The 22166-nt window shown below is 41.6% G+C and overlaps 1 protein-coding gene across 17 annotated transcripts in view; it reads right to left on the reverse strand.

Annotated features, from left to right (window-relative positions):
- Positions 1 to 220: 220 nt before the first annotated feature.
- PUM1 (pumilio RNA binding family member 1) overlaps positions 221 to 22166 on the reverse strand; it is a 112838-nt gene continuing 90892 nt past the window's right edge. For 11 of the 17 annotated variants that reach the window (XM_081145672.1, XM_081145671.1, XM_081145669.1 and 8 more), the window contains 8 exons: positions 19576 to 19843; positions 17892 to 18021; positions 15311 to 15445; positions 11890 to 12027; positions 8300 to 8425; positions 6916 to 7037; positions 4532 to 4724; positions 221 to 801 (listed from right to left, as the gene is read on the reverse strand). In XM_081145672.1, coding sequence (XP_081001798.1) covers positions 670 to 801; positions 4532 to 4724; positions 6916 to 7037; positions 8300 to 8425; positions 11890 to 12027; positions 15311 to 15445; positions 17892 to 18021; positions 19576 to 19843 — 1244 coding nt within the window. In that variant the 3' untranslated portion in view covers positions 221 to 669. The remainder of the gene's footprint in view (positions 802 to 4531; positions 4725 to 6915; positions 7038 to 8299; positions 8426 to 11889; positions 12028 to 15310; positions 15446 to 17891; positions 18022 to 19575; positions 19844 to 22166) is intronic. The other 6 variants (XM_081145673.1, XM_081145683.1, XM_081145682.1 and 3 more) reach the window with 1 other exon arrangement.

Below are 22166 nucleotides of genomic sequence, written 5' to 3' on the forward strand. Positions count from 1 at the left end.
AGACTACACCATCTTCGTCAGCATAATAGTCTCCAAAAAAGGCAATTTTTAGACGTTTCATAAACTTAATGTCATAAAATGAAGCTTTAGCAACTCTGAAACAATTTTCATTTTATATATATATATATATTTATATTTTATAAACAGTGTTAAATGCCAGTTTGGGGTCATTTAACTAAAATTCAAACTTCTCAGGTTTTTTTGTTTGTTTTTGTTTTTTACTAAAATGAGGAGGTGGGGAAGAGCTATTTGCAAAACTTGCCAGCAAGGCAAATGAGTTAAAAACCTTTTTTCTGTATTTTTAAACTTTTTTTTGTTAAACCAACCACCCTGAAAGTTTCCACACGTGGAATATAGATACAACATTGAACAAAATATGTGGCCTCCCATGTACATTGGTTACCTATGTACAAGTATCCTATACACCAGTAAAACAACAGGGCAATTAGTCAATTAAAAAAAATAATTAGTACATGTTATGCGTAATAAAATTAAACAAATTTACAAAGGCTTTTCCACTAGTGGATTTGATTCCTTTTTTGGAGAGGGTAACCCTGGTGCAACCATTTCCCATTTCAGATTCTATACTAGAATGTTTCTGGTTGCTGGTTGTATTCACCAGTGGGCCAGTGAGGTCGGTGGGAATGAGGGGACAGGGCTGACACGGCCTCAGATAATGCCATTGGGGGGGCCACAGATGGGCCCTAAGTCGACCCCATTCTTCATGTAGTACTTCTCCAGCTTGGCCAGGATGTGCTTGCCATAGGTGTACTTGCGAAGAGTCGCGATGTGGGGCCGGATCTGGGGGAGGAAGCACAGTTTGTGTCACTCCGGCCTGAAAACAGAGTTGGGCAGACTCCCAGTGTGCCCCCAGGCACTGGGAACACACAGCCACAGCAAAGCCTTTCGCTGGTCCAGCTAAAGCATCTGAATCTAGAGCTCTATTGACCCACAGATGAGGAGAGCAGCTCCTATCCTGAGGACTGATGGAGCACATGAGGGCTTTGGAGACTGAACCACAGGGACCACTCCCAGGAAAGTACATCCTGACAATCACAGTCCACCCCACCCCACCCCAGGCACACTTTCAGCCCTTCTGGCCCCACACCTGGCAGCTCAGCCCTCCTGAGAGGGGGAGTTTCAGGGCACCATGGATCCTAAGCTCACCACCTGACCCCGTCCTCCAGTTCACCAAGGATCACAGAAAGCTACTAATGACAATAAAAATGACTCACATGAGCCAGGTTTGTTCACTTAAGCCTCCTAAGGGAGGTGTGATTGTCTCCATTTTACTGATGAACAAGATGAAGTCACTCATTCAAAGCCAAATGGCTAATAAGAAACAGCACAGGTATTCGAGCCCGACTGCCTGGCTCCTCCAGAAATCCTTTCTCCGCACTGCTCCCCCGGCACTGCCTCCTGCACCAGCCTGTCCTTCACCCCCTCCGAGGCCAGATCGGCGCATCTCCCGGCATTCCCCGCTCTCCGCTCCCCGGGACATCCACACGGACAACCACACAGGCGCTGCCTGCCTCTCGGGAGCCACCTTTCCTCTCTGTGAGCTCCTGGAGTTCTCTACATCCGTCAGCTACAGCACGGCACAGTGTGTTCACAACCATTTGCTGCACCATCTACCCTTTGGCACAGACAGTGACGGTCTGCGGCTGCCCCCATCCACACTGGCGCTTGCATCTCCAACACCCTGTACACTCTCTTGACTGACATCCCCACGAAGACAACGGGTTGTCTCTTCAGCTGTGTCCTCACAACAAGGAAGAGCCAAGTAGCTCTAGAAACCACTCCTGCACCCCACACAGGACACAGACCCGTATCCACTACGGCATTCTTACCCAAAGCCTATGAGGGAAATTTATTAACAATAGTCCTTGGCTTGAATTCTGAGCTGTGACCCAGACATCTGCCTAACCTCCCTAAACTCATCTGTTTTATTATGTTTTTTTTTTTTTAAAAAAAATATCTTTATTGATTTCAGAGAGAGGAAAGGAGAGGGAGAGAGACAGAAACATCAATGATGAGAGAGTCATTGATCAGCTGCAGCCTGCAACCCGGGCATGTGCCTTGACCAGGAATCGAACCCTGATCGCCTGGATCCTAGGTCGACGCTTAACCGCTGAGCCACACCCAGCCGGGCAAACTCATCTATTTTAAAAAAAAGCAATGCTATACTTTCATTTGGGTTGCAGTGAGGACTGTGTGCATGGCTAATGTTTTTGTCATTAGTATTTGGAATTCAGCGCCCTGGCTTTTCGTAGCTGTCCCTGGGACTGGCTGGCTGATGAGTCCAGCCACTTAAACTTTGCACCTCTCCTTTTCAGGACAAAAGAGCTGACCCTACATGTGTGCACACATGTGTAATACTGTGGAACTCCATTTTCTACATGATTTAATGGGAGGTGGTGCATAATCACCTGCTCCATTCCCAATGCTTCCTCTTGCTAAAAAGGATACAGACCAGTGGTGAAGGAGTTGAAAACTCTTCGATTTTTAGATTCTTGGGACCCTTTCTCCTCTCTCAACTCCCTCAACCAACGGCCTGCTAAGCCCCATTCATCCACTTCTCTATAATCCCAAATCCACCATCTCTTGGCGGATTTATTTTTATTTTGAAAATTCCATTTTTATTTGGCTTTGTTAACTAATTCCTTCTAGACCTTGGGTACATGGCTCAGACCCAGTGTTCATGGTGGCTTTTGTTCTGTTTACATTTTCGTATGCATCCTGAACTGTTTCCAGTTTGCAGGTGTGGTGTACTGCGCACACCACACTGCTACTTAGAGCTCTCCCCTGAACGCGAAGCCTCTGCTGTGTCACTGACTGTCCCCTGTCAGAGCTGCGAGGGTGCTGGGGAGTTAGGACTGTGGAAACTCTGAGGAAACTCAGATATCCAGAAAACTTTGTACCTGTTTGTTTGGGAGACGATGGTTTGATTGGTTCTTAGCTTCGCTATTTTAACAGCTTCCCATTCAGTCTCCTCACTGCTCCATCTGCTTCCCACCTTCCACTTTACTCACTAGCCAGGACAATTATTTGAAATGTAAATGTGACTTTGGAACCATGGTCCTGCCCTAATGAACGTGTTCTACAATTTGAAATACACTGTCTTGTCTCCTGCTTCCAAACCTTCACAAACCAGGTCCCCTCAGTCTGGAAAGGTATCCAGGGCTTTACTCAAATGTCACCCTCTTAGGGAACATTCTCTGTGCCCCTACATTAGAAGAGGCACCCTGCCAACAGCCTCCCACAGCCCTCCCCAGTATTTCCCCAGCATCACCAACTACACTATTCTTGCATAATACTGTCGTGCTCACCAATACAGCAGGCCTGCTGGAAGGAGGGCTTGCTATAGAGTATGTGCTTACTGAGTACTTGCTGAGTGAATGAATGGATATGTTTTAAACATCTGCATATCTCCTATATTCCCTCTGCCTTCACCAGCCTCCTGGCCCACATACACTAGGAGTCTCACAACATAAGGACTTTGGACTCCCCCAGCCTTCACCTGCCATCACCAGCACCAATGCCGTGTTTGGTTTTGTTCTGCTTTGAACTGGAGGTGGTAGGTGTCTCGTCTGGCTCAGAACTCGAGTCCATAACAAAGATTCTCATTACAGAACTTTGTTCTCAGTGAGGGCAAGTGGCTCATCACTGCCAGACCAAGGCCCTCCCCTCCACTGAGAAGGGCTGAGGGAGTTCAGAGCCCAAAGGCTGAAGGTCCAGATCAGAAGCACCCCAAGGCTCACAGCACAAACACGGCTGCAGCACCCCTGCCTGGGGGGTTATCTGGCCTCCTGGGCCCTGTGTCTCTGTGGGCTGGTTGGGCCTGCTTCATGACTGTTCCTGAATCCCTCGGCCTCTGCAGGTGCGTTCTGGGCCAGCTGCCACTCACAGTACCCAACACTTCAGATTTCTGTCCCTTTCTCCTATCTGACTCCTCTTTAGCTGGACTTCTCCTCCTGCAAAGCCTTCCCTCAAAGACTTGGGGCACGTGCTCTCACCACTGCTTTCCATCGCTCTTTCCCACACTGCTGTGGGCAGGGATCAGTCTTACTCATTGCTGTGCTGGTGTCTGGCACAGACTGGGCGTCAGGTCAGTGTGCCAGGCCAGCCACTGCTCTGGGCAGGCACTCATTCGGTAAATGGCGGTGGGTGAACAAATGAGAGAGAGGAACAGAAAAGGAAATGAGGCAAGCAGCTGATTTGTTGGATGAGAAGCTGGTCTCCCAGGAGCAAATGGATAAAAGCATGGCCTAAAGATCAGGGAGGGAAATCCCTCCCAAGGACTGAGTTTAAGACTCTTTCACAACAGTGAATTATTGATGAAGGAGGAGTGGCAAACATGGGACAATGGCCACTCCAGATAAAGGGGAAAAGGACCACAGCATGTGACATAGTCCAGTGACAAATTCTGCATAAAGAAGCAAGATGTCCACTCTCCTCTGCACTTCAGAAATATGAAGAACCCAAGGCCTTGCAAACTTTCTCTCTGACAGATCTGCCCAACCTGGCCTACCTTATGCATGACTATCTTCCGCTGGGCGGGCTCTGCCACATCGATCATCTTCTGGACCACATAGTTGGCATACTGGTCCTTCATCATGGTGTATAAGGCACTGTGGGGACCGTCGTTCATGGTGCAGACCTCGTCGATGAGCACAGCGCGCTCCGTACGGGAGGCATGAGTGACACACTTCTCCACAACATTGCTACAATGAGACAAACCCAGGAACTATTAGAAAAGCGGACCTAGTGCTTGTCTGGCCTCTGCCCTGACCTCAGGATCAGCAGCAAGAGATCCTAACACTTTTAGGAGAATTCATCAACTGTTTGGCTCTGAGACTCTCCACCTTTGCTATCTGTGGCTTCCAATGTAAACCATGGCTGAAATCCAGATCTTGGAGGATAACAGACCCAACCCTCTAACAGATGAGGGTAACAGGCCCAGGTAAGTGAAGGAGCTTAAACACAAGGTTCACAAGACTGGTTAATAGCAGAACTGGTTAATGAGCATAATTTCAACATGAATGAATATCTTCACCTCTGTGGGCTTATGAGGCCAGAAACAAATCTTTCTTATGTCTATATACCTAGTGACAAGCACAGAGCTGGGCACTTAAGACAAGCTTTACATACATACTGAGTGAAGAAATATATCAAATCTGATGAGCAAACCTATCAAGTCTAATTAAGACAATAGCCTCTCCCATCTGGTACAGCCGTATAAACTACTCCCTTCCTTCTACAGTACTATGCAATTCCTGCATGAGCTGAAGGCCTGGAAATGTGGAAATGAATCTCCTAATAGCCACTGGCTTCTCCCTTAGCAGAAAAGGGAGTTAAGATATTACTGGGCTGGTTCAGAGAGCATGAAGCCAGCCACAATCTCCAAATGTTCAGACAAAGAACTCAACACTTCTCATGACTGCTTGCCCGGGTATATCTTCATCCACTCCAGGCCCATTTCCCCAAACTATGCCTTCTGGGAATGCTGGAGATTTTCTATTCCTACTTAGGAGCCTAGCTTGGTGCAGTCTTGGAAGGGCCTAGAGGCTAAAAGCTATTAAAAATAGGAAATTTCCTAATTATAGTCAACAATATTATAAACTTAAAAGCTGCTAAGAGACTAGATCATAATGGTTCTCGACACACAAATTAATTATGTGACATTAAGGTGTTAGCTAATGCAACTGTAGTTATAGTGCGATATATAAATGTATCAAACCAACACACTGTACACCTCAAAGTTGCACAGTTATATGCCAATATTATCTCAGTACAATAAAAAATTTTAGGAGGGGCAATTTCCCCAGTGAAATTACCTTCTTCTAAGTATCAACAGCCCCCCTCCCACCCTGCTATCTACCTGCTCTGGGTCATTCTCTAATGCCTTCAGATATTTTTTTGGCAATTTGTCCACAATTTATCATTGTTATCTGTGGGAGAGCAGGACCCACAGTAGCTGCTCGGTCATTATTTGACCCCAAGTCTACTGTAATATTAACATTTATGCTAAATCCAAGGATGAGATATTGAATACAATGAACAAAAAAGTAAACAGGACAGTGACCCAAAAAAGAGACCTAAGAGATTCTGACCCCTATCTCTCTGGTCCTGGAAGAAAAAATAAAAAGCAACACAAGGTCTAAGAGATGACCACGGATATGATTAGGCTCTTCAGACGATGGCTCTATGGGTGGTTTTACTTCTTTTCTCTACTTTCCAGCTTTTAAGATTTTACAAACTAAAAATAAACCATTTAAAAATATCAAGATTATATGAGTCACACATGCCTTGCAATTTATCCTAAAAACCAGAGCAGAAAAATATTCCAAAAGTATAAACTACTATGTTATGTGTATGGCAGGATATGCAGATTCTATTTAAAAGACATACCACTAAGTCACTGGAGGGCCATCAATTTCTTCTCCAACCTCTGCTACTTATAAGTTACCTAAATCATCTTTCACAACTAGGAATAACTAGTGCATTTTATTCTTGAGCTGGTAATATATGAAGAATGAACGAGAGACTCTAAGAATACGAAGGCCTGTACGTAGGAGTGACGTACTGCCTCAACTCAGGTGCCAAAGAGGAAACTGAGTCAAGAGCGTCTTGCAATTCCAAACAAGCAGGTCAATGAAATCTTCATCTTACCAAAGCACAAAATTTACATTCTTTAGATATTCCCAGAGGTTTCAAAGGGAATGAGGGACTAAGGGACTTCTTATGTTTTATACTTTGTAGTAGAACAATTTAACTTTTTAAACTATGTACACTTTAAGAAAAATAAACTTGAAAAAAAAAAAAAGGAATGAAAAGTAGTTCTTTCTCCCTAGACCTAAAATACTATTTAATCCTCTCTTCTGGAAAACTGTCTATGTAATTCAAAGCCCCTACCTTGCAAATTTGTGCTGACTCAATACAAGTACATTGCCTCGAATTTCTGCTACAATTTTACTTTTATCCTCAGGGCGACCATGCTCCAATACATGTTGGATTACATAATTTCCATATTGATCCTGTTTGAGAAACAAGAAAATAAAATTCATATAAAAATGAGTTCAGTGTATTACGAAATCCTTACATCTAACCAATACCAATTTTCCTGTAGCACTCTGATAGCTTACCTAAACACTAATGAACACATAAGAATTTTCAAAAAGATAGGTATTGACAATTTCCCTACAGTCACAAAGCAGGAACATATTACTACTAGACAATGGGATATTTCTATATATATTTATGCCCAAAAGTCCTAGTTGGGTTCTTCATAAAATATATACAAAAAAGTAGGCCTCATCTCATTTGAGGGGTAAAAGGGGGTGGGGGAGGTAAATGGGAATAAAGAGATACTTTTCTCAAACAGAAATGTACAAATGTACCTAAGCACAACAAAGAAAAACTGGAAACAAAGCTCATGTCCAACAAAACAGACCATGCCTAATTAAATAACATTACAAGCATATAATAGATATACTCATTCATCTAAAGTGAAATATACTTTGAGAGAATTAGTGTGTGTAAGGAATTCTAGAAGCAAAAATATTTATTTGTAAGATGTAAAAAATAAAAGCATACAAATAATATATTTTTTAAAGTGTCAATGCCAAATGTGTTTGCTTCTGGATGGTAGGATTATGAATAAATTCTTTTGTTTTCTTGCTGCTTTCTGTACTTTCAAATTCTTCACTTAAAAATGACTAGTTAATAGAATTACAATATCACACTCCTCACCAAAACAAACAATACCACTAACGACAAAAAACTGCTTTAGGACATCTTTGGGCCTTTTTAAATTCCCTTGAACATTTTTAAGTAGAAATAAATTCTGGCTTTAAAAAAAATGCTTCAGTATAACATACTACATGTAGAAAGTGGGCAAATGGTTAGTATGATGTGGAAGAAATTTTTAATGGTAGATGCAAGAGAAAGTATCAAAACTAGAAAGTAACCAACTCATCCATTTAGTTCATTTGAAATTATGAAACTTAGACCCAGACAATTCAAAGAACTGCCCGCGGTGACATAGCTAGAGAGTCCACAGCAGAGCTCTGGCAGGAACTTCTCTTCGCTCCAAGGCCAGGCTCTATTTACCACCCATATTCACAAACAATAACCAGGCTGGTGTAAGTGAAAACTTGCCCAAAAGCTTCAGTGGGCATTTTAAACACATTAACATTAACCTCTACTGGAACGGATACCTGTGCTGAGAAAACACACAAGCTCTGGGCCTGCACAAGCCCACAGGTGTTTCCAGTTACTCTAGTGGCAACTCCACTACCTGTACAAGTTGCTCTGTGTGCTGGTGAAGCTCCTCTAAAATAGGGAGTGTCTGGTCAGGGAGGCAGTGCTCCAGGATCCTCTGAATCACTCGGCAGCCATAAGGATGTGTGGACAAAGCAAATACCTAGGGCAGACAAACATAAGAAAGCCAAAAATGACAGCTGCCACTTTCAATGCTTCAGATTATTAATACACATAATCCCACTAATCTTCACAATGACCTTGAGCGATGGTCATGGTCATTCTCCCCATACAAATGAGAAAACTGAAGCTCCTATGATGTTACATAATGTGCCAACAGTCACAGATAATAAATGACAGAGCCAGGATGTTATTTCCTAGTCTGGCTCAAAAGCCCAAATTATAAATATGGCATTATGTTCTCTCTACAAATAATAAGGTGCGTAGGTACATGTGTATGTATACCCATTTCTTCACTATTCTAGGAATTCACACATCTACATACATTCAGAGGTAAAAAGTACTTTTCCAAGGAGCCTAGAAAGGAACAGAATTAGTCAAGGTCATGAAAAACACAGTTAAGGGTCCATCATGTCAAAGGACAGGGAAACACGGAGACGGACACACACGGAGACGGACACACGGGGACACACACGGACACACACACACACACACACACACACGAGAGAAAGCATCCTAGGTGCTTTCACATAATCACAGAGTAACGTTCTAAACTGAATTGGGGTGTTTTCCACAATGTGCAAGAGAAGCTCTTTTGCTGGATCTGACACAAGATAAGACACAGGCTTCAGGTCCAGACCACCCAGTCTCAATTCTGCCCTTCCTAGACAAATAACCTGGACCAACTTACACCTCAGATCTATTATCAAGAATAATGGCAATAGTTCGGCTGCCGTGGCTCAGCAGCTGAGCGTCAACATAGGATCCAGGAGGTCTTGGTTCGATTCCCGGTCAGGGCACATGCCTGGGTTGAGGGCTCGATCCCCAATGGGGGGCTATGCAAGAGGCAGCCGATCAATGATGTTTCTCTCCCTCTCTCTCTTTTTCTCTCTCCCCCCTCCCTTCCTCTCTCTGAAATCAATAAAGATATTAAAAAAAAAAAAAAAGAATGACAAGAATGATAAGAACAGTACCAACAACTAACACTTATTAGAGATTTACCAAGTATCAGTTGCTGCAGTAAGTGCTTTACATACGGTTTTACAGATGTAGCTTCATGTGCATAACTACATACTTAAATAGTACACTGTATGGTTCTACTCAATTATAACATTATAAATATGTTAAACACAAACAGTCTGGAACAACTTGACTTATTTCACTCAACATTATGTTTCAAACATTTATTTACATACTGTGGACTTCTACAGTTTACTCTGGATAGTTGTATAGTATAATGTTGAGTTAGTGCACAGGTTTTTATTTTTAAAATTTCTGTCCAATCCTCTGCTAATGTTCATCCAGATTTAGTCTTTTCCTACTAGAAGAAGAATGCAGCTTTGAACATGTCCAACCACACCTCGTGATGCACACCTTCAGATGACTCACCTGGTATACACCTAGGCCAGGAGTGCTACATCACAGAAAGTGTGTGTCAATCTTCAAAGATGATGCTAAATTATTTTCCAAAAAAATATAGATACTGTGCTAATATCTATTCCCACCAGCAGCGGATCACATCTCACATTCCTGCCAATACATAGCAACCGATGAGTAGTAAATGGTCTGTCATTTGTGGCCTTATTTTGCATTTTCCTTATTACTAGAATGGAATTATTTCTTCATGTCTACTGGTAATCCATGTTTCTTCTATTTCTCCATGCTGTTGGCCCATTTTTGCATTAATTTATATTGTTCTCTTTGATTACAGGAGTTCTTTATATATTCTGGTTATCAATTCTTTGGAAGTTTCACTTTGAAATTTTTCTCTGCTATTCGGATGCTTAATCTTTTTATTTTTTGTTACATATTTAAAAAAATATAACATCTTAATTTTATTATTATATTAAAATATATCTTTATTGATTTTAGAGAGGAAGGGAGAGGGACAGAGAGAGTTGAAACATCAATGATGAGAGTCATCATTGATTAGCTGCCTCCTCCAAGTCCCCGAATAGGGACTGAGCCCACAACCTGGGCATGTGCCCTGACCAGGAATGGAACTTCGATCTCCTGGATCATAGGTCAATGCTCACACCCGGCCAGGCAAGATCTTAATTTTAAAGTAAAAAGATCTACTCTTGCCCGGCTGGCATGGCTCAGCGGTTGAGCATCGACCTAAGATCCAGGAGACCGAGGTTTGATTCCCAGTCAGGGCACGTGCCCAGGTTGCAGGCTCCATCCCTGGTGGGGGGACATGAGGAGGCAGCTGATCAATGACACATTCTCTCATCATTGATGTTTCTCTCTCTCTCTCTCCAAAATCAATAAAAATTTATTTTTAAAATAAAATCTACTCTTTTTTCTCCAATAACTCAGAAAATCCCAATAACTCCCTGAGTTACTGTGTCATTCATGTTCCCATGCCATAACTGAGCAAACCCCAAACCAAAACAACTAAAAGAATCCCATTTCAATCTAGGCGTAGCAGAACACATGACTACACCTGAAAATCCGTTTGTTATTTCCCATTGTTTTTTCCCTTTTCTGGAAAAAAATTTCACACACCTAAGAAAATATGTTTTATACTCTCTTGTCCCACCTAGTTTAGGAAGAGTATGAGGAATTTTTGTGTGTGAAAGAAATTAATGAAAATAGCAAATTAAAGGGCAATTCTAGAAAAACCATGGTCTAAGAAAACTTTGCTTGGAAGGTGGTGCTAAGAGCATATAGGCTCGCAAGGCTGGAGTGGCCCAGTTGGTTGGTTGTTGTCCCATGAACTGAATGAAGGTTCACCTGTTCAATTCCTGGTCAGGGCGCATGCCAGGGTTATGGGCTCAATCCCCAGTAGGGGGTGTGCAGGAGGCAGCTGATAGATGTTTATCTCTCATATAAATGCTGCTTTCTCTCCCAAATCAATTAAAAAAACATGTTTAAAAAAAACAAAAAACTGTCCACTACATTAAAAAAAAAAAAAAGAAAGAAAGCATATAGGCTCTTATGACATACAGCTAAACTGGAAAAATCTGAAGTTATCTCTACTTGTGATGTCACTTAATACAATTCAATCAACCTGATCACCACCCACCCCTCAAAAATTAAGCAGTAAACACTTTATTTTAAACACATATTCACTCAAGACCTGCAAGATAAGTTCTGTAAATTACTTGAATTTAAAAATGTGATCAAAAGTTTTAAGTATCAAGATAAATAGTACTTAACCAAAAGGAAAAATTTATTCTTCAAATATGAGATTTAACCTTAACAACCCTGATAACTAACTCATCCCAACATGAGCAGACATCTGCAGTCATGATGGAGAGATGATCTATGGACAGCTAAGGGAGGAAAGAGACTTGGGTACACAGAGCTAGGTACCGGATACCACTGAACAGAGCTGCTCTTTACTGCAGCACTGAGAACACTCCACAAATCCTATCCTGTCCTTTGCTCACAATGGAAACACCCATCAATTTGTGTCCCTTACTTCTTTCCTAACTCACTTACCTGTCCCTTAAACGCATCAATTATAAATTGCAAAGACTGAGGCTGCACGCATTCGATGCATTTCTGAACCACGTGATTGCCATTCTGGTCTTTCACACACTTCAGAACGTGGCCATCTAGTTCCCGAACCATCTCATTCTGTTGGAGACAAGGAAAGAAAGCACCACCAGAATCACAGCGAGCAAACACCTGGACAATCAATGTTCTCCTTACCAAAAAAGAAAGCAGTGAGCAGGGAGGGAATCCATGATAATGAAAATGGGACAACTCAGCTGTGGCACTATGGTAATAAATGAATAGTTTTTCCGCATGTTAGCAAACCTCCTGTAACAGTAACAAGTCTAAAAAAACTATTCTAACTTGCAAAACACCACTGGGAGATTAAAAATAGAGACATCTTCAAATAGAATGGAGCATATATCAAATACACCTCATTAGAGAATTTCACATGCAATTCAATATGCTTCTATTAGGAAAACCCTGTAAAGTACGTAATATTAATAATGATAGTCATTAATCTAGGGCTCACTGTAAGCTAGTCATACCTCTAAGTGCTTAACATGCTTTGACTCAATGAATCCTCATAACTATCTTATGGACTCGACACTTTTATAGATAAGAAAACCAAGATAGACAAATGAAATGACTTGTTAAAATCACAGACCTGGACTGCCAAGATTCAAACCCAACCAATATGGCTCCTGCATGTGGCAAAACAGCGTGTGTCAGTAAACCACCTATCAATTTTATATTATCCTCCACACACCCCTCCACCCATATCTAAAGAAACTGAATCTCAATAGTGACTAAATCAGAATTCTAGCCCAGGTCTGGGACTCCAACACATTTCCACCAGGCCACAGTGGCTGCAATGTCAGCAGGATCAGTGCTCTCAGTTAATTAATGAAAAGTGTCCAAAGTCAGGGCATACAGAAGGATGGACCCTGAGGGGTATGTGTGTGTAGGGCATGAGTGGGGATGACAAGAGTCTAGAAAACAAGACGATGGGATTTTGACTGGACCCCTTCCCCACAGCTTGCTGCCTGAGATCTCGGGTATCTTGAGGCTGAATGCCCACACCATTCATGTCTGGAACCTGGTAACTGCTCTCCAGTTTCCTTGCTGTAGCCAACCTCTGTGTGTTAGCTCTCCTGTACTGACTTTGTATTTATGGTAGAAGACCACAAGCCAGTTTAAAATGGTGACATCTGTGAATGCAACATCTTAGGATTTGGGAGATGTTGAATATGTCAAGGAATCTAAGAGATTTCTCAATTTTAACAAACTCGGTATTGCAATGCCAGGGACAAGCAAGAGACAATAAACTCGGGAAAGATTCCTAACGCAATTAATCAAATGTCAAAAAAGGATACTTTATTCTGGAAATACAATTATGGAAATAAGAAGTAGGGAATGGTGTCTATGTAAAGGTAAGAAAGACTTATAATCGCCCAGCCGGGCGTGGCTCAGCAGTTGAGCACCGACATAGGATCCAGGAGATCCAGGTTCGATTCCCAGTCAGGGCACATGCCCGGGTTGCGGGCTGCAGCCAATCAATGACTCTCATCATTGATGTTTCTATCTCTCTCTCTCTCTCTCTCCCTCTCCCTTCCTCTCTCTGAAATCAATAGATATATTATTTTTTTAAAAAGACTTATAGTCAAAATGAAGGGGAGGTGGCTTCCCTAAATATTTTCTTGAGCCCAAAGAAACCACTAGAGATTAATTCATTTCACCTAAAATAATAAACTTGTATCTAGAAAACAGTAAATTACCCATAGCAGGAAAGGAGATCAGGCCCAGAACAAGATTATCACAGAGAAACCAGACCAGTAAAAGATAGACGGAAATATAGGGTAGAAATAACAACTGGGGAGGAATGGAAAGGGAGGCCAAAAACTACTACGATGTTGGGATGCAATCAGAAAACAATAATATCTGAAAAGCTGGAGACCAAATCAACAAGTTACCACAATCATGGGAGAGGACACAGATGGAAAAAAATACCTGGGAAACTATAATATTCCTGATGTGTTTCAGTAAATGGGCTCTAAGGTTTTTTGGAGGGGAAAAGGTAGGGGAAACTTCAATGTTCAAAAAACCCGAGATTTGACCATGAAATTTTCATCCTGAAAGTCCCAGGTAAAATTAAAACTGATAACAATCTGAACATTAGAAGAAAACTAAAAGTAGCAGCCTCACTCCTGCTTCTATTACTTACTACACCAGCACTGTATCACTGTGGCATCTCCACTGAATGAACAAACTCCAACCTGCTGTGCCTCCAACATTCTCTCTGCCTTCACCAGCCTCCTGGCCCACATACACTAGGTGTCTCACAACATAAGGACTTTGGACTCCCCCAGCCTTCACCTGCCATCACCAGCACCAATGCGGTGTTTGGTTTTGTTCTGCTTTGAACTGGAGGTGGTAGGTGTCTCGTCTGGCTCAGAACTCGAGTCCATAACAAAGATTCTCATTATAGAACTTTGTTCTCAGTGAGGGCAAGTGGCTCATCACTGCCAGACCAAGGCCCTCCCCTCCACTGAGAAGGGCTGAGGGAGTTCAGAGCCCAAAGGCTGAAGGTCCAGATCAGAAGCACCCCAAGGCTCACAGCACAAACACGGCTACAGCACCCCTGCCTGGGGGGTTATCTGGCCTCCTGGGCCCTGTGTCTCTGTGGGCTGGTTGGGCCTGCTTCATGACTGTTCCTGAATCCCTCGGCCTCTGCAGGTGCGTTCTGGGCCAGCTGCCACTCACAGTACCCAACACTTCAGATTTCTGTCCCTTTCTCCTATCTGACTCCTCTTTAGCTGGACTTCTCCTCCTGCAAAGCCTTCCCTCAAAGACTTGGGGCACGTGCTCTCACCACTGCTTTCCATCGCTCTTTCCCACACTGCTGTGGGCAGGGATCAGTCTTACTCATTGCTGTGCTGGTGTCTGGCACAGACTGGGCGTCAGGTCAGTGTGCCAGGCCAGCCACTGCTCTGGGCAGGCACTCATTCGGTAAATGGCGGTGGGTGAATGAATGAGAGAGAGCAAGTGAAGGAAAATGGAAGTTGGTTTGGATTAAAGTTTGGTTTGTTGAAATGGTCAGTTCAAGCTGAAGAAAATGACAACGTACTAGTATTTTACTTCCCTCAACTATTGCCAAACAAAAAAACCCACCTGTAAAATTGCACCTACTAAAGACTGTTGCTGTTAAAGAGTATTTAAAACCACTGGTTTTAACATAAGACACTCGATCTACTATAAATATACAAGTTGCACAGTTCATGCTTGCCATGCACAGAAAGGCAGCCACAAGCACCAAAAAAAAAAACTGTAAAAGAAAACTAAAAGCTGACAAATTTACAAGGTTCACTACATGTATCATGGAGAAACATCAAACACCAAGAGAAAAGTTAAAGGGGAAACTTACAATTACCTGCTGGTCTGAGGGAATAAATTCAAGAGCTTTCTGGATAACACGGCAGCCATACATCTGCAGTGCCAATGACAGGACATGACCTCGAATCCGTTCTGCCAAAGCCAGCTTCTGTTCGAGGCTGCCAAACTAGACATAATGTGTGGGTGAACACCATTACTTAGGTAGAAGGAAAGAAACCAGAGAAAGCAAAGGGTTCATTATTCTGTATCAGACTACTGGCATACCTCTGTTAGCCAGTAACCTATGATTAAAACCTTTTGTTTAAAAAGCCTGTTTCTTTCTTTTTTCAACATATCTTTAGTGATTTCAGAGAGAGGAAGAGAGATAAAAACATCAATGATGAGAGTGTGTCATTGATCGGCTGCTCCTGCACGTCCCCCCACCCGGGATTGAGCCTGCAACCTGGGCATGTGCCCTGACCGGGAATGGAACCTCGGTTTCCCAGGTCTTGGGTCAATGCTCAACCACTGAGCTACGCCCCGCCGGGCAAAGCCCTTATTTCTTCAAGAAAATAGTTCTCAGTCTCTGATTATGAGAAACTGTTTTTAATATCAAAAAATTTCTCAGTGCCCAGCCAGAGTAGCTCAGAAGTTGAGCATTGACCTAGGATCCAGGAGATCGCAGTTCAATTCCCAGTCAGGGCACATGCCTGGGGTTGTAGGCTCCATCCCCAGAAGGGACACTGATCAGTGACTCTCATCATTGATGTTTCTATCTCTCTCCCATTCCCTTCCTCTCTCTGAAATCAATAAAAATACATTTATTTAAAAAAAAAAAAAAAAATTCTCAGTTACCAACATAGTAGTTTCACTATTAATATCTGCTAAACAAAAATATGTAATTCATCAAAGCTGCCATTAATTCATTAGAACTATTAAATAAATCTATGCTCAATTCATTACAAGAACATTTGTGTTTACTCTAAAATAATAATACATGTGGGAGCCCGGCTGGCGTGGCTCAGCAGCTGAGCATCAACCTAGGATCCAGGAGATCGTGGTTCGATTTCCAGTCAGGGCACATGCCCACGTATCAGGCTCGATCCCAGGTAGGGGAACCTTTTGTTCCCCTGCACCTCATCAGTGACTCTCTCATCACTGATGTGTCTCTCTCTCCCCCTCTCCCTAAAACCAATAAAGATATATTTGTAACAATAATAATAATACATGTGGGAAACATTGTTCATTAGGGCTTTAGACAACGTCTGGGGAAGATTCAAGGACTTTATACAGCAAATCAAGAGCACTTTAGGTGTCTGAGGCCTGCGGGCTGAAATGTTCTTTCATCTACATGAAATTTAAGCCAAAGGTACTCTTCTGAATTAGTGTTCAGTATCATTCCAAGAACTGATGTTATCTACTATACAATGCAATTGGGGGGGGGGGGGGGGAATCATCAAGAGGTAAGGCTGCACAATGTTAAAATTCTTCCTAGAATAATTTTCCATCCTGGCTTTTCAGTTTTGACTAGCATAATCATGAGACTGAAGAGACTTTATGCCCAACCAACTCATTTTCCACACAAGGGAACTAAGGTCCAGGGACTTTCTCTAGCTTGTCCCAAATCATATGGCTATAATCCACTATTCATTTGGCCACCAAGAGCTGCATTAACCTTTGGAGCTGGAGATCTCTATATTTTTCTACCTGTGACAAAATCACAATGAAAAGATATTCTAAACCAAAATTACAAGTCATGTTTAGGTTGGTTTCTTAATCCACAGCTGGAGAATTAAGTGTCAAAGAACTGAAGTCTTTATGAGGAAAAATTGGGAAAATATAGGCTGTGAGCCTTTTAAAATCTTCACATAAATCAAACAAAATAAGACGTAAGAAGCTGACAAATTTCTTTTGTTTTGCAGCAGGTACTGTACACTTCCAGCATTCCCCCTGTACTTAATTCTTCACCTCAATGCTTCATTCCTTTCTGGATTTATAGCTTGGGGAGGTTGATCCCAGTGCACCAGGGCTACAAGGGCCAAGAATTCCCGCCTTTCTGAGTTTGGTTAGTAAGGGAACAGACACTAATCCAACAATCTCATTAATGTATTCCAAAGACAAATGATAACAGAAGTGGGCATTACTCACATTAATGAAAGAAAACTAAGAAACCAAGGCTGAAGGATAACCCAAGAAACGTTTAGCAATCTCAGACTGTAGTTTATGACAAAAAAACACTGGAGTTGGTGTTCAAAGATAATTCTCTAGGAATCCTTAAAAATTTTTCAGAATACTTTATTGGGGTCCTGCTAAAATTATAAGAATTTTTTCCTCCAAAAATGACATTTTAGTGAAACTATTGTAACAATCAGAAATAATGTACTGGATCCTAAATGGTGACAATGGTTCTCCACACACATTTCTAAAATAGACTGGCATCATCTGTCTGGGTATTTAAATGATACACTGATGCAAATGAATTAGAAAACATTTTAAAAGTCTTTAAAAAGACCACACAAACTTCACTTTGAGGACTGGAATAGGGATTGCAATTCTAGAAACAGCTAATGAAAATCCAAATGCTCTGGAGAGTCTCTGAAGTCAAAGGACAGAAAGAACAAAGGCCTACTCACTTCAAAGAACTTCTGAATGACGTAATTTCCAAATACATCCACCATTAGCTGGTAAGCGGCCTGGAGGATTTCATTGAAGACAAGCTGGCGCTCAGCTGGTGTGGCTCGCTCTAGTTTCAGCTGAATGAATCTGAAGTACAAAGTAAAATGGGCAACCACAGCATTTTAGGAAAACTTGGAAATAAATAAGAATTAGCTCAATTTGTATAACGTATCAGTTCTGAAAATATATTTGTGTGTTGATGTACACAGGCACAAGTGCCTGCGGGTGCACACACAACTGTTATTTAAATAATCCCTTGAGCTCACTTAACTGAAGAATTTCTAAAAAGGAAAAAATAATGTTTATAATGTGAAGTATATCTTAACTGAGCTTTTAAAAGTAGATTTAAGTTTTAGTACATTTCATTACTGTAGGACATATGCACAAAATTGTATTTACACCTAACCAGCGTGGCTTAGCAGTTGAGCAGCAACCAATGATCCAGGAGATTGCGGTTGGATTCCCAGTCAGGGTACTTGCCTAGGTTTCGGGCTCGATCCCCTGTAGGGGGCATGCAGGAGGCAGCCGATCAATGACTCGCTCATCATTGATGTTTTTCTCTCTCTCTCCTTTACTCTCTCTGAAATCAATAAAGATTTTTAATTGTATTTACATGTGGGTTTGAGGGGGAGACGAAAAGGGGAACAGAAAGAGAGAGGAGGGGTGAAGCGGGCATAACACAAGAACTTTTTCCTTTAAAAATCAGGCCCACATTAATTAAGAGGCTCAAAACTTACGGTCCTTACTATATTATTTACCTCATAGTCATCTGGAGCAGTATTCATTAAGTATGGGGACCAGTTGTTATAAATGTCTGCAGGGTGTTCTGAAGTAGAAGCTACTCAGTTTGCCTTTTTTGGTTCAAGTGACTATCAGAAAAAGCATGTTGTCTTTCAATCTGGTCTATAAGATCCAAATATGAGAAGTCCTTGCAGTATCAAGATGGCAGGACTTAGTGAGAAAGGTTTTTTAGAAGCTCTTTCCATGGGCAGAGAGAGAAAGAGAAATGGAGGCAAATAGGAAAGGCGGCTGGGTAACCCCATAATTATGTTTTCTCCTGGGACCAGGGTCCCTTTCTGTGAAGCCCACTGGAAGAGTTAAACAGGGAGAAGTAACCCAAGCTAAATTCTGTTTTGTAATAGCTGTTTCTCTCTCACCTCTATGCAGACTCTCACTTCTACAGAATGAAACAACAAAGAAAAGTGGTGGAGTTGTCTTACTCCTGAGCAGCAGAGATCCAAACTTATATCTGAATAGTTCTTAATAGGGATAAAAGTAGCAAACATGTGTGGATATGCATCTTTGTGTTAAGAGTTTCTGTTTCTTAAATTATAACCATTCTGTGAGGTTCTCGTAAACTATAAATACTAGGCTAATCTTTCAGAAAGGTAAAAAGGTTTGTTTAAAAAAAAGTTTAATTATGCATGTGACACCAATTTCAATTTCTAAACAGTTCTTTTCAATCACTTGTGTATCTGGTGACCCTCATAATCCAAGTTTTTCTGAAATAATGGAAAGTATACTAAGAAGCAAACTTTCAGTTATTTTTTTTGACAATCTACTTAGTGTATACCTTATCTGAGGCATTGATTTAAGGCATTAAGATTTCAGTTACCTTAAGTGCCAAAGCCAAGTCCTCACCTGGACCCATGCTGGTCTTGGGAAAATTCCATTATGTGCCCAGCAATTTCTCGCAGTTGTAAATTGGGGTACCGGTTATTTCGAAAATCTTCCAAAAGTCTGCTCCTGCCAGAGGGCATGACATCAGACATTCCATATCGCAAACGGGAGGAAGAAAAGAGGGTGCTGCTGGGGCTGAAGAGGCTGGAGGCACTGCTCGCACTGCGGTACTTGGCTTCCGCGCCTGGAGCAGCAGAGATGTATCTTCCACTGCCATTTGTGAGTCCTCCTGTTGGTTACAGAACAGGAGAACTCAAGACTCATTCTTAAGGAACTTTGTTCAAGAGTGGAAGAAGCATCCCACACTTGAAAGCCTGCACCATCTCTGACTCCTTTTCAATTCTGTTGCTTTTGTATTAAGATTCAGTTCTATTAGTGTCATGACTTCTGTAAGGGCAACTCAGCAAGCTGGAAAGAAACTTTAGCGCAAACATTATGAGGGGAATGCTTTTAACCACTGATAGGATACTGCTAGCAAAAAAGGAGCAATAGTTAGTGTAGCCATTGAAACTGCCTGCCATGTGAACCAGCACCTGAGTACCAGGAATCAGAAAACACAAAACGCATGGAGACTTCAGTGGTTTTCCATTCTGAGCTCTGTGGAGATTCTTGCTGTTAGGGAATAATCCCCACTCTCCCGTCTGAAACCCTCCTTTTCAAAAAGTAAAATAAAATAAATTCAAGGTTCCTAGATTCACCTGTTTCATAAAGGGAGTGTCCCCCCCCCCCCCCCCCAAAAAATCTTTGAAGGAATCATTCTGAAAATCACTAAGGCAACCCCAGGCCAAGGACTAACACGTAAGGGGTTTAAAAAAAAAAAAGACATATGCTTTGAAATAGAGTTTTCAAGTTCTTCAACAGGAAGGAATGGGCAGCTCTTAACACCTTCTGTTGAGAGAGAGCCTGAAATGATTGCAATAGCAACAACTTTCATGCCACTGATACTGCCGCTGTGACTGATGAAAAGGGAACAATAATTGTGAATTCCTAGACAAATAAAATAAGAGATAAGACCAAAAGGCTTATCAAAATGTAAAGCAGCCCTGGCCAGTGTGGCTCAGAAAGGTTGCCTGTTTGATTCCCCATAGGGTGCATGGAGGGAGCAACCAATCGATGTTTCTTTCTCTCTCTCTCCCCCTCCCCCCTTTCCTCTCTCCAAAAATCAATTTTAAAAAATAATCTTAAAAAGAAAAGTAAAGCAGAGTAATAAATTATGAGTATATATTCTCAATATCCCTATATATTTTTTTACAATAGTGGGATTTTTCAAACTTTAGATTGTACTGTAAAAAGAACGTGAAGCCTTTTTTTTTTTTTTTGGTCCCCCACACTCCTTTCAAACAAAAAAGCAAAGCAGATAAGAAGTACACATAAATGAAAAAAATGCAGATGAATAACAATTCAGGATCCATGAGAAAAGTCACCTAAGGTGAACTTCTTCATGTTTTAATGAATGTCTGGTTTGGAGATTAATGGAAGCTAAAAAAATATACCCAGCTTGGGTTTCTCCACAGAATTCTAGGGCTCAACTTCAAAGGTCTGGGTCTCAATGACAGCGATGAGACCAAGAGGAAAAGGTTCAGTATTAAAACTTGCAAAACGTTTTTACTGAGCATTTGTCCTAAGCCAGGCTCTATGATAGAAGCATTTTATATATACTTTCTAGTAAATTCTCACTGACATTTTAGAAAAGTTTTTAATTTCCATTTATGTAACGGAACATTAAGGCCCAAAGAGGTGCAATGCTCACCCAAAGACCCAAATTATCCTGGCCAGAATTGTCACAGGACTCAATTTCAGAGTCGGTGCCCTTGCAACTACACAAGACTCATTTTCAGACTCAGCTATATCAAGCGTCTTTATTCTAAAAGACCTGCTATTCTTGTCAAATTCCACAATATTTCTTAATCCAAATGGAAAACATTTGTTAAGAAAAGGAAGAGAGGGGTTTATAAGAAAAGAGAACAGTGGCCATATGGCTGTTCTTTATTCAATTTCAGAAACAATTCTTCCTTCCCTGACTTGAGTTTGGGGGGAATGGGTAAAGAGATGGTAATCAAGTAGCTCACAGGTACTGAGAGTGTGTGATAATAGCAAGGGACATGCTTAAAGAGAAGAAATGGCATGAACACATATTTTGAGAATAATTTCAAGAGCTTTTAAGAACAAAAACACTTAGGGAAAAGTAATAAATCACAAGAGAAACAGAACCTCATTCCTAAAAGGCCTGACATACATCCTTATGAAATGGAAGGTAGCCAGGTCCTCTGTGACAAAGCAGAATGACTGGAACCAATCCTGAACACTGCCCTACTTCTACACTTATATGAGCCAATAGATGCACTTAATGTTTCAGCCACAATTACTTAGATTTTCTTACTGTGGCCAAAAGCATACTAATCCCTAACACTGGATTCACTGAAAAGTACATCACAGGTAAAGCCTAAAATAAAGATTTATACATTTGTCCTGAGGTTTTGATTTTTGAGCTCTGGTCTCCTTGGATGCCAGACAGCACACACAGGTGTACCTACACACACACACTCAACACA

This window comes from Miniopterus schreibersii, assembly GCF_964146895.1.
Source record: "Miniopterus schreibersii genome assembly, chromosome: 8".
In the NCBI taxonomy this organism is placed as follows: Eukaryota; Metazoa; Chordata; class Mammalia; order Chiroptera; family Miniopteridae; genus Miniopterus; species Miniopterus schreibersii.